The 12,938-nt window shown below is 39.7% G+C and overlaps 2 protein-coding genes across 4 annotated transcripts; one reads left to right on the top strand and one right to left on the bottom strand.

Annotated features, from left to right (window-relative positions):
• Window positions 1–28: 28 nt before the first annotated feature.
• Window positions 29–1,445, bottom strand: LOC135588214 (uncharacterized). The gene has a single exon (XM_065080224.1). The coding sequence runs from the start codon at window positions 1,421–1,423 to the stop codon at window positions 275–277; it is 1,149 nt and encodes a 382-aa protein (XP_064936296.1). The 5' UTR covers window positions 1,424–1,445; the 3' UTR covers window positions 29–274.
• Window positions 1,446–3,565: 2,120 nt separating this feature from the next.
• Window positions 3,566–12,547, top strand: LOC135588212 (transcription factor bHLH49-like). 3 transcript variants are annotated; one of them, XM_065080213.1, is made up of 10 exons: window positions 3,570–3,695; window positions 3,792–3,895; window positions 4,464–4,661; window positions 8,640–10,134; window positions 10,216–10,425; window positions 10,543–10,608; window positions 10,696–10,764; window positions 10,850–10,921; window positions 11,005–11,157; window positions 11,989–12,547. In XM_065080213.1, exons 4-10 carry the CDS (start codon window positions 9,547–9,549, stop codon window positions 12,073–12,075), a joined length of 1,245 nt encoding a protein of 414 aa, XP_064936285.1. In that variant the 5' UTR covers window positions 3,570–3,695; window positions 3,792–3,895; window positions 4,464–4,661; window positions 8,640–9,546; the 3' UTR covers window positions 12,076–12,547. The 3 variants fall into 3 exon arrangements, with proteins under 3 accessions (XP_064936284.1, XP_064936285.1, XP_064936286.1); XM_065080214.1 differs by having other exon boundaries at window positions 3,792–3,928; XM_065080212.1 differs by lacking the exon at window positions 3,792–3,895 and having other exon boundaries at window positions 3,566–3,695.
• The last annotated feature ends 391 nt before the right edge of the window (window positions 12,548–12,938 follow it).

Raw genomic sequence — 12,938 nt, 5'->3', positions numbered from 1 at the left:
TGGTATTAGTACATACTAATCCAATCCGGAAGAAACCTTTTTATGCATCAATCAAAAACTATCTTACAAGCCACAACAATTCATATCCGTATTGGTGTACAATAACATATCTTGAAACATCTCTTATGGAGGAAAAAAAGGTAGAAAAAGGTTTGATTACCACTAACAACAATGTCCAAGAAAAGAACAATGAATTGTGGTTACCTCAGTACAACATATCAGAACTGAAAGCTATGTAATTGAAGAGACGTAGAAATTGCTTGGTTTACCGGCATTAAGCTTCAGGTAACACTTCAAAATCAACCCTGAGTTGCGAGTCATCGTCGTCGGAGACGATGCCACCTGCCCTCCTTGCCTTCCACTTCTCGTACTCGGGATCGTCGGTCGGCAGCTCGAACCGGCAGACGGGGCAGGTGTTCCGGATCCCCAGCCACGGCAAGATGCAGTCCTCGTGGTAGAGGTGGCAGCAAGGCAGCTGCTTGACTCTTTCCCCGACCAAGATCCCGTCTTTGCAAACCGCGCACAGCGCGTTCGCCTTGGCAACATCCTCCTCCGTGAGGAGAACCGACGGAAGGCTTTCTATCACCGATTTGGCTGCAGGCGGGCTTCCCTTGAAGTTGCTATCGTGCTCGACGAATTGCCCGAACAAGACCTCGTACGCCTCATAGTCGGAAGCATCGCCCAAGCCCTCTTGTTCGTCGACGAAGTATACCCCGACGTCCTCGGGGTCCATCGGGTTTCTACCCGAGTTATTGACGGCCAAGAGAAACTCCCATTCGACATCTCCACCCCCGTCTTCGTTGTGATCGAGGTCTCTAATCTCCTCAGATCTCTCCTCATCGCCGACGATCGTGACACTGATCGCATCCCTTTCCTCGATGCGGCCGTCGACCTCCTCCCATTCGAAATCCTCGTTCGGATCCCTCCTGTTCTCGCCGAACCGAAGGCAGTCCCAGCGAAGGGGAAGACCCAGGTCGTCGGACACGGCCTGATCCCGTCCTTCGCCATCGTCAAGATCCGCGCCGATCGCCACGATCTGCTGCTCGTCGGAGTCGGAGTCTGATTCGTAGCCGACGACGCGCAGGCCGTCCGAATCGACGGGGCGAGCCCTGGAGAACTCGATCGACGCGGAGGGGGAGCTCATCCTCCGGCCGAAAAAGAAGTCGTCCGCGGCCCAGTCCGCCTCGCGGTCGACATGCCCCCCGTCGTCATCCTTCTCGAATCCCAACCCCAGTCGCGAGGCATAGTCACCGGAGGAGGCGATCCCCTCCGAGGTCTCCTCGAAAAACCGAAAGCCGGAGAAATCGAGGGGGTCTGGGAGGGCGTGCGAGACGATGGAGGCTGCGGTGGGGCGGGGGATCGGCGGAGGGGCGGGGCGATGGGGCACGCGGTCGACGAGGAAGAGGTCGGAGGCGTTCGCCATAGCTGGCCCCGTCTTCCAGATCTCGAGGGGGGCGCAAAGCATCTATTTTGAGGTGAAGAGGAAGGTCCGCACGCGCGAAGCACGTGATTGACATGTGGGTCCGGATCAGCTGTTCGTTTCGAAGCAACTCTCGTAACCCTTGTTGCACGTGGCATTGCATCATTGGATCATGACATCTACTCTTGCCTTTAGATTGTCGTGTGGGAAGAACGGGTTCAGAAGCTGTTCGGGAGAGTGCAGCCGATCCCTGATGAGTTGATACGATACGGATCTGCTGTCCGACACTGGGCAAGCTTCTGAAGTTTCTTGCAACGTGGCAACTACATATTGGACAATACACGTCGGTGGAGAGAGGACGACGTGACACGCGTAAGCTGTTCTGGGAAGTCACAGCCGACGGTGCGGAGGGGAGCCGTCACACTGTGTATTCGAGACTTCAGTGCTAAGACAGCTCATTTCCACTTGGGAAACTGTCACTGGCCACGTGGAAAGCAGCTGTCTGGCGAGTTACAGCCGATCCAAGCCGGACGGTGGCAGGGAATCTTTTGGTGAGTGCAACGTGCATTAAAATAGTTATATGATTCAATATTTTAATTTCTTTTTCTTTTAATTGTGGGTTAGCAATGGGAGGAGATGTGGTGGAAATGAGAGCAAGTAAAATAAATGGAGAAGAATTTAAGCAAGAGGAAAGACAGAAAAAAGAAAAAAGAAGAGGTGGGATGGTGACTTTTGGACAGATTTGATGCCAACATTCAAACAGATCATTTTGTTCTCTCTCTTTTGTTTTTGTTTTTTTTTTGTCTTGTTTTCTTGCCACGAAAGAGGATTTTATTTTATACTGAAATCAGTCCTTTTTTCCAAATTTAAAAAGCTATGAATCTATTTATTTAATACCAATATGACATAGGAATTACAAGTGATTAAAACAAGTAAAATAATAGATCCACATCTTTGAGAAATGATGCAAATCTTATTTTTCTCAATGAGAATATTTATTGATAATACAACCATTCACATTCTAATGTAGCTAACAACTACCTTTTTTATGTAGGGATTATTAATGAAACACTATTGAATCAATCAAACCTAGCATGCACAATAACTTCATTCATATGATATACACATTTACTATCTTTTATGTGGACTATAAATGTTTGTTTTGAACCTGTGGTTGTCCTTTTGAGTCGTAAAGATTCTATTATCACTTTGTAGGTGTAGCACTTGGTTTATATTTAGGGGCATCTTTTTTTTATTATTATAAATGATAAAAAAAACTAATTGAAATTGATGATTTTTTTATATTGATTGTGTGACTTATTTTAATTTCAGGATAATTGAGTTAACCTCCACTAAATCAACAAAAAGTTTCACATAAGAACCATTAGGATTTCTTTTAATATTCTAATTAATTATAATAATTAGGATTTCTTGAATCGATTTTATGATCAAATATAACTTAATTCAATTTGGAGGTGTGACTTGATCACCTTCTACTCAACTAATCTAAACAGCCACAGAACCATTAGGGCATTACAGTAAGTTGATTAGTATTTGTTTTTATTTTATTATAATTAATGATCAAAATTAAAGATTTTTTATCGAGCGTAACTTAATCAATTTTCACTAAAGCAATCTAAACTTCTACGAAACTAAATAAGTATAATTTTAAGATAATTAATTTTTTTAATTTTATAATATTTTATCAAAATTTAGAATTTTTGAATCAATATTGTGATCGAGTGTAACTTGATCAACTTCTACTAAACTAACACATACTTTCTTATAACAAATAAGACGATTAGTATTTTTTTGATAGTTTTAGAATAATTAATTATTAAAATTTTAGATTTTTTAAGTCGATATTGTAATCGAGTATAACTTAATTAAATTTCAAGTATAGCTTAATTAGCTTCCACCAAACCAACTTAAACTTCCAAGGCATAATTCTAAATTAATTAATATCTTTCTTTTTTTTCTATTTTTAAGATTTTATAGGAAATTGATTATTAAAAATAATTTTTTTAATAGGTTTTGTGATCAAATGTAGCTTATTTTAATTTCAAATGTAATCTGATTAAGTACGATTATATATATATATATATATATATATACGATTTTTGTTTATTTTTTATTTATTTTTCTAGTAATTCAAGAAAGAAATATGTCAATCTCCGTTGTTTCTCCCTCCTTCCGGCGGCAAAAGGGTAGGGTTTCACCTCATCATCCCTCTCGCCGTTTCCAGCGGAGTTCGGTGCCGCAGTCGAACTGCTCGGTGGGATATCATCCATAATTTTTCTGTTTGGTTTCATCTCGTTGCGATTTTGACTTAGGGTAATCTTGATTGTCTTCAATTTAATGGTTCTTGTAGTCATTGCTGATTCACACGACGATTTCGGGGCCAAAAATGTGATTTTGTGAGGGGAGTTGATAAGGAAAGAGAAGTTCGTGGTGTACTTGGAACGGATTCGACGAGTTTGTATTGAGCGTTAACTTTGTCGATTAATGGTAGACGATTAGAAAAATTTTTATGCTTGATATGTCGTGATTTGGTGATGGAATGATGGGTTTCCTTGTGCTTTATCCATCAAATTTGTTCAAATTGCTACCAGGGGATATTCTTTGTATTCACAGGCTTTCTATTTGTTGGTCCTGAAGCTCCCTCAGTTCGACCTTCGGTCTCTACCATATCGGGACTGATCAGCTTAGTTTGAACCAATGAAGAGGAAGCTGATTTGTTTGAACATTCATCGAAGTCTCAGCATGATCCTTTTTTTCTTTTCTTGATCTTAAATCTGTGTCTCTTGCTTGAGTAGTGAACTAAATCTTTTAATCGTGATTCCACATATGTTAAGGAACTTAATCTTTTCAAGTCGATTGTGGAAGCGTTAACTGTTGTGCTTGTTGTTTAACTCCTTGTACAAAGTTTAACTTGTTGTTTGACTCTTCTACTGGCCTTTTTATTGCTATCATCCTTTGTTGAGAACTACTGTGTCTCTTTCTGTGTGCATATGAAGGACTTACTTGCTCTTTCCTTTGGCAGGTATATGTATTGTTGAAAGCAAAAGCATTTGGTAAAAGAAGCATCCTATGATAAGGATTCTCAGTTTCGTGGCCATGAAATTCCACCAGGTTGATTTGTGCTGCAACACTCATCCAGTATGACTGACAATCGTAAAGGAAATGGTGTGGTTTAAGAAGCAAAGGATCCTTTAAACACTTCTGCCTATCCATTGATAAGGTGATTTATTGGATGGAAATTGTTTAATAGCATTAAAGGTAATGTGATCTTGATAAATATAGAAAGGAAGTTACAAGGTACTAGGTATGTTATCCTTGTAAAAATATTTTCTCAAATGTCTCCTTCACAATCACACACATGCTTTCTTAAATTTGACTTCGATGAAGATTAGACTTTTGGAGTTGTAACATATGCAAAATGTAGGTGAGAGAAATTATTTATCTTCTCATAACTCTGAAATTAATGTGACTCAAGCTTATTTTCTCCAAAAATATAATGCATATATCTTTCTTGTATTCGAGTCATCTTGGAAAAATAAAAAGAAACATTCAGACTTTTTGATAGCTAGAATTAATTGTTATGACTCTTTGATAGGTGGGAATCATCCTGGGTAACATAAAATGGTTGGTGGCCCCCCTTCCTCACTCTACTTTTAGACTACTAGTTTGTTTGTTCTCATCTCTATTGAACAAATGTAAACAAGAGTAAGGAGAGAGAAGATCAAGCATGCAACAACTGTTGTTGCATGGATATAATTCAAGTAGGTTGGATTATTTCTCAAAGGCTCAAGGTCAAGGTTAGCTACAAGATATAATATAATTTCTTGTTCATATTGTTTGTAACCATTTCTATATTATTTTGATATGGTTCATAGATTATCACCAAAGAACCTTTATTTTTCTAACCACCCTACCCATAGCATGTTTCCTATTGGATGTAGGTGTGCAAAATGTACATTGATTAGGTTTTGTTATTTACTTTCTTCAAGGCAGTTTTCTATCTAAGGAAATGCCTGAAAGAGGCGATCCATGAAATGGAGTCTAAGATAGCTCTAATACTTTCTTGTCCTTCTGTATCAAAAACTTGAGAGAGAACCGCTCAAAATTACTAGTAAAATCCAGTTTCTGGCAAAAATATTTTGAGTCAAGATCTGTCTTTACTTCTTTCCATTATTGAAGTCAAATACATTGAGGGATCTTGAAATGGATTCATATTGCAATAGAGAGGATACTGATGACCCCAAAAGATCATCACTATTGTTGTCACTCTATCCACCTACTCTTACAACCAAACTCTTAGATTTTAAATAGTTGTCACATGGCATTGTTAGGTCTTCAAATGCAGTTGAGATGTACTGCCACTATCTTACCCATGCTTTCTTTCTTCACCATGATAAATTAATGGCATGTTCATTAACTCCATTTTCTATTGGTCATTATATCTGGACTTCTAATTCTCTGTCCGGCCCTTCTCAATGTTAATTCTTTTATCATAACTTTACAACCTTATCCTTTTTTCCCTCCTAGTAACAGATATCTGTGAAGGGACTTTCACATAGATAGTGGGTGCATTCATGGTACTCTTGGTAATGGCTTTAAAAGTCTCTTTCAACCTTACCAGGAAAGAAGGAACTACAATTATAAGGGTTCTTGTAGATCAAGGGGAATAGGGTAGGTCCAATACAAGGTAGATGGGATCATATCATGTTAGAGAAGGTAACAAAACCTTTGTGGGAATAGGATGAGGTCTAGAAATGGTCCTGAGGTAAATGTTACAAGAGATGTTTGTAAGGGAAGGAAGCACCTGCTGAATCCCATGGCATCATGATGTTGTGTTCATTGGAGGAAATGCATTTATCACCCAATCCCAACCACATCTTCTCTCATTCAACACATTATAGGAACAATCAACCAGTTAGTTTGATGATGTATATTCAGGTCTCATTCTTTTAGATCAAGGGTTTGAATCCTTGCTTAACATCTTGTGCATCTCTAGATCGAGGGTTCGAAACCTTGTTTAACATCTTGTGCATCTCTAGATCAGAGGGTTCGAAATCTTGTTTAACATGCGCATCTGTAGATCGAGGGTTCGAAACCTTGCTTAACATCTTGTGCATCTATTTTCATTTTTGCCCATAGTGACGAGCACTTTCTCTTATGTGAAGTTTGATGTGCCTAATTGAGTTTTTCTTTCACATTCCTGTTTCTCTTTTTCTTGTTCCTTCTGCATTTAATTCTTGAGCTGATCCATTATGTGTAAATTATGAGCATTCTTAATTCCATTTATAACATTTGGGTTCATGTTATGGAGTCCTTGTGGTTGATTGATGTAGTAATATAATTATTTAGTCACTAATGGCATTATCATATAAGGAATGGGTATTGAAACCTCAAACATTATGTCATGGCTTGGACTTGGACTTGGGTATGACTATTTTAATCCTATGATTAAACTAACTAGTAGTGTGTGCTATATAATTTAAGCTTAGGGTTAGAAAAAAAAATTTATAAGGAATGATTCACAAGTGATGTCAACTTCTCGATAATCACATGCCTCTAAATAATTAGGATTCAAGTCACCAAAATAATCTCTCTTTATAGAAATAAGATTGCATAACATTAATCATTCATGCAAGGTGAGACTTTTTGCAATGTACTTGGACTGGGGAATGAATTGATGAAATGGGGTATCACAAATTGTTCCTATATCTATGGTGGGGTCCTTGGTGGAAAGCTTAGGGTGGACCAAACCCTGACAGATCTGGAATCCCCACCCTGTCCATGTTTGCTCCTTTGTTTGAGCTTTTACCAAAAGGAGTGCCATGCCAACTAATCCCATGCACACTAGTCTCTTCTTTTACAGTCATGCTGGGGGGGTTGGCCACATTAAATATGTAGCCTACACACAACCTTCCCAAGCTTTTGACATGTAGGGCCCCAAATCATATAAAAGGATTGGGACACATGGGAGATGCCCATTGGGTGATGACAAAGTCTCACATACTCTAATCCCCAGTGAGGCATCTAAGGAATCTACTGCCCTTTTCCCTACGTGAGTAAGGTTGAGCTCCATTGGCTTTATGCTTTGAGTCAGTCATCTTTTTTCCATTGACAGACCATTACATTTGAGGAGTAAAAATGCTAGGTGAAATCAAAGCCAAAGAAGCCTTCTTGTTTGGACCCATGTAATCAATTAGTGTTTTTTGATATCTATTGTAGTGTTTATATCAATGATGAAGAAGAGTATAAGGAAATTTTGATTAATTTATTGGTGGCTCTAAGCAAGCTCGGTTCCCGAAATGCGATATATAATCACGATGAATTTGATTATAATATGCTAGGGATCAGAGCCTCACATGCGGTGGTAAGATCAAATTATGTCACAGAAGAATCTATTCCTAGAGCTCATTGAGATGATCTTGCAAAACCTACCTAAATGGCTTAACTTTGAGAAGCTAGAATGGATGGATATTCTGTAGGTATGAGGTGTATTGATGTTTCTTTCTCTATTTCTTGTGTGATTGATATGCTTGTTGAGTGTTCAAGACAACAAGAAATATCAACATCAAACATGATAGCAATTCCTAACCTCTAAATCAATTAAATATTAGCAGTTGTTTGAAATTAGTAATAGTTGATTTTTAAGCAATCAAAATTTATGGCCATGTCCATAAATATTTTAGGGTTGGCACTTCCACATAGCATCCCACAGTTTGATAAATTATTGTTGCAAACAATATTGCATTCTATGTTTGATGAAATTTAATTCTACCATTGAAAACATACCCCTGTTGGTACATTGTGTAAACACTAAATAACTGTTGTTATGTCTTCATCACAATATCCTCAAAGATCTCACTGTTGAATAATAATATGTTCTCATGATAAGTATTTTTCTTATATCTGTCGAATCTTTGACCATAAAACAACCGACTTTATTTATTTTATGCCAATTTAAGACTTCTTCCCACGAAGTCCTATGTCTTATCATTCATCATCTTTATCTATCACTCATAGTTTATGCACTGTGCACCACCCAACACTGTTATGTAGCTCTTAAACAATCCATAGTGGCCAGTGACAGATCCAATTTCTTTGTCATATATTTATGCAATCTTATCATCTTGATTAATCCTGCATATTTTGACCAAGTATTGCGAGCACAATGTGGATTTGATTCACCACCTCTTGGTTCCAGCTGCGGAGGAGAGATCAAGCTGAAGACTGAGCAAGTCATGGAAGTGGAGCTGTGGGTGAGCCTTGTCTCGAACAGATCTTGAAACCATGGAATTGTTGGTGATGGTGGTGGCATCTCGCTGTGTCCAGAGAAAAAGAACCATTACACCGGTTATTATTGTAACCCAAATCATTGAGAAGATCCTAATATGATAACACTGTAATGGTTGGCAAGCTGAAAGATTGTGGCATGTCAAGTTAAGAAACAAAGCTCCGCAGAGTTGAAATGGCAAAAAAGAATGCAGAGTATGTCAGAGTTGCAATAAACAATGCAAATAAGTTCTCTTTTGTCCATCAATTCCCCTCCATCACTTTCTCTCTTTCCTGTTCACTGTTTATTAAGTGCCTGAGACATGACAGCATCAGCCTCCAGAGAGTTGTTCTTGACCAGTTGATGACAGCAAGAACAAAATCTTTTCAATTGGTTATGGTGGTGGACAGGGAGGGTGAGAGGAGTAGAAAGGAATCTTGAGCTGGATTTTTACCTTGCACTGACTCAAGGAGAGGTGTGGTGGTTAGTGTGTGCTGGGTTGGCTCTGCTACAGTGATCTCTCTTCACCCAATGCACCTTTTCTTAATTTTCCTCTGAGGAGAGGAGAGGAGAGGAGAGGAGAGGAGGGGAGGGGATTCTCTGCGCCTGCCTTTTGTCTTTTCAACCCTGCTTACAGCTGTGTGTCTGTGTCCTTTGTTCAATTCCTTTTTGTGTCTTGGGGTCTTTGCTCTCACCACTGTCACCCATTAATCCACCACCTTCTTTGATCGAACACATGATCTTGTCCTAATTGTTCGTCTCCTTGGACTGCCTCGATGAATCGAGGTCTGGTGTTCTGAGCTTGATCGATCCAGCTGTTGCGGGGAGGAGCGGTGAGATGGACATGAACGAAAGGGATGAATGCAGCTCGGAGAAGAATGAGCACCATTTGACTTACAGCAATGCTGGGTTTTCTTCTGGTTGGCAATTCCGGAACCCATCGGTAGGCATCGTTCCCGGTGACCAGAGAGGTTCCATGGAGGACTCCTTCAATCCCAGCCTCTGGAAGCTGTGTGAGAGTGATATGCCTGCCATTGCCAAACCAGTTCCTGCGACTTCAAGGTTCGACGACGGCTGGACTCCTTCAGATTCATCGTCCCGAGGAGGAACCTTCCTCCCGAGTGGCCCTCCGATCCTCACCCCAACCCTGTCTCACTTCCCGGCTGATTCGGCTTTCATCAAGCGAGCTGCGAGGTTCTCTTGCTTCAGTGCCGCAAGCTTGGGCAGCATGGCGACTCCTTTTGGCGCATCTCATTTGGCCGGTGCTCAGATTCACAACATCGATATCAACATGGCAAAAGATGCCTCGTTGCATGATGTTGAGCCTGGCGAAGCTACTGTTCCCAGTGGGGTTGGGGGTGGGCATGAGAATGCAGATTCTTCCTCCAAAGACCTTGCTGCTAAGAAAAGAAGAAGATCCAGCGAGGTACTTGTCATCCATTTTCCATCGAGTTTTCATCTGTTCTTTGATCTTACCTTTCTTTGTTTTGCCTGCAACTGATTACAGGAGTTAGAAGCGGAGCAACGAGACCCACAAATGGCTGCTGAAGCCAAGACGGAGAGTGTGGACACTGATCACAAGGCTGAGCAGAGCAGCTCCACTGCTAAGCCTAACGGCAAGCATGACAAGGATGCCTCAGAAGCACCAAAGGAAGACTACATCCATGTTCGAGCTCGGCGCGGCCAGGCAACGAACAGCCACAGTCTTGCAGAGAGAGTAAGGTTCTTGACACCATTGAAGGATGCATGTGTCTTGGGACGAACACACTCGTTTGATCTTTCAGCACGAGAAATGCCCTCACTCACTGCACACGGATTGAATGTTTATTTTCAGGTGAGAAGGGAGAAGATTAGCCAGAGGATGAAGCTCCTTCAGGAACTTGTTCCTGGTTGCAGCAAAGTAGGTCTCTCAACCTGACTCTCTCTCAAGAGTTGAGGTTTCTGAACCCTATAAAAGATTCTTACTTCATTATAATGTTTGGCTTAGGTCACAGGAAAGGCAGTAATGCTTGATGAGATCATCAACTATGTTCAATCACTGCAGCAGCAGGTTGAGGTATGATTTCCATGGTGATGTAAACTCTTAATTTCATCAGACAATTGATAGCTTGTTTGTTTGTGTGTGTTCCTCCATGCAACAGTTCCTGTCGATGAAGCTTGCAGCTGTGAATCCAAGGCTGGACTTCAACATAGAATCACTTCTCTCAAAGGATGTATGTAACACAAGAACTAATCAGAATCACATCAACATGCATGTTTAGTCATCTGCACTCATGTTCTTGTTTCTGTGACACAGTTTCTTCAGTCTCATGGCGGGACTTCATCCGCGATTGGTTTCTCGCCTGATGCGGTTCATCCTCAAATGCATCTATCTCAACAAGGACTGGTGCAAGCTGAAATATCTGGCAATCTAAACCATCCAAATGCATTCAGAAGAGCAGTGAACTCGGTGAGTGTGTTGTCTTCAGATAATTCTTGCTTATCATTCCTTGAATATGTTTGGTTATATTAAATCAGAAACAATGGACAATTCAGATGGCTGTCCATTTTAGTTTCCATTAGGCTGAGATGGCTAATGATTCTTTGAGAACTCTCTCTCTCTCTCTAAAAAAAAAAAATATTCTCATGCAAACATTGGTAAGAAATAATAATTTCTACCATGAATTCCCAGTAATTGTGTGAAACTGCTTAGCATTCACTTGGAAACCTAATCTGTGACAAACCTTGCTTAATGTGGTTATAATTTTCTACCCTTATAAGAGGGCAGATCATGGCATCTCAAGCTGCATCGGCTTAATCTTGTAATAATACCATTTAATTCAGCTATTTTACTGCGACTTGCTCAACTTCATGCTGCTCTGATCCCTGTTAGTGTTAAGATGTATACATGTATACATTTAGAAAGATAAATTGATTGATATGCATTTCAATAAAATTTCTTGGATTTTATCTAGGAGAGTTTTCCTGATGTTCAATGATCTATCAGGTTTTGGACATCACATACTAGCTTTTCTTGCTCCTGCACAGTAAAAATGGATCCATGACATTTTTATTCATTAGAAACTGGTAGAACATGATCAAATCAAACACCGTGGAAAGTTTTCTGAGTTGCTGATTCCGTCAAAAATGATAAGTAGCTAAATATGCTTTCTGATGTCAACAGAAGAAGTCGCATCGACCAGCGATGAATAGAACTGGTCATTCCCATAGTCCAGTATGAATGATACTTGTTTGCTCCAGCATTACCTAGCAGGACTCATCTCTCTGTTTCTGTTTGCAGATGCCCAATGCATGGGATGAACAGCTACAAAATGTCATGCAAATGGCTGCTTTCAGCAGCAACTCTCAGCAGCCAAGAACTCAATGATGCATCCCATCATAACCATGAAGCTATATAAATATAGTTGATGTTTGCACTGCATGTCCTCATGTTGCCCCAAAATGAGCACAGAATCCCTGTAAAGCTGAGCCTTGACAACTGTGTTGGAGATGTTGGAATCTGATGCTGTTCTAAGAACATGGCAGAGTTCAGATGCTTGGAAGCTACAAGATTGACCACGATCAACACTTGGAGCAGAAGATGGATTCCTTGCTAGCAGATTTGAACCCATTGCAAGTGTCATTGAAGGGTCTCAAATCAGACTGCACAGAGATAATTAAATCATGGGGAAATTGGAACCTTGCATTGGCAGAGAAATGGAGCAGAAGAGAGTTCATTTGAAGGTCTGTGAGATCGGCCTTGAAGTGAGTCTTCACTTTCTTGTTCTTGAAATTAATGGTGGGAGATGGCAACTGTAAGCAGACCTTAAAATCTTTGCATTATGCATCCATGTTCTAAATGACTTTAGTGATCGGTTGTCTGTAGAAGCTAATCTTTGTAGTTTTTAGAAGTTATCTTTTTGACACCAAAGGCAAGTTCATACAAAAGGGGGTCTATAACTACAATGATGAGTGGAAGAAGTTAAAAGAGACATATAAAAAGAGGAAGAAGATAGATTATTCTTTATAATTAGTTATCTTTAATTTTTTATATTTTTAAAAATTATCTTAAGATTTTTTATATTTTAATTAACAACTTTGAAAGTAATTAATTAGCCTCTCAAATTTGAAAATATTAAATGTAATTAATTAGCCTCTCAAATTATTATTATTTTACATAAATAAATTATTATTTATATAAGTTACAATCCAAATTTAATCTCATAGAGGTTGAATTATTTTAATAGTATC

The sequence above is a fragment of the Musa acuminata genome, chromosome BXJ1-8, assembly GCF_036884655.1.
Source record: "Musa acuminata AAA Group cultivar baxijiao chromosome BXJ1-8, Cavendish_Baxijiao_AAA, whole genome shotgun sequence".
Classification (NCBI taxonomy): Eukaryota; Viridiplantae; Streptophyta; class Magnoliopsida; order Zingiberales; family Musaceae; genus Musa; species Musa acuminata.
Note: the sequence above shows the minus strand (reverse complement) of the source record. Positions and strands in the feature narration are given on the sequence as shown.

Coding starts and splice junctions, on each gene's coding strand:
- LOC135588214 (XM_065080224.1), bottom strand. CDS start 1,423: ATGGCGAACGCCTCCGACCTCTTCCTCGTCGACCGCGTGCCCCATCGC.
- LOC135588212 (XM_065080212.1), top strand. CDS start 9,547: ATGGACATGAACGAAAGGGATGAATGCAGCTCGGAGAAGAATGAGCAC. Junction 10,426..10,542: donor GCCACAGTCTTGCAGAGAGA/GTAAGGTTCTTG, acceptor GTTTATTTTCAG/GTGAGAAGGGAGAAGATTAG. Junction 11,158..11,988: donor TCAGAAGAGCAGTGAACTCG/GTGAGTGTGTTG, acceptor TTCTGTTTGCAG/ATGCCCAATGCATGGGATGA.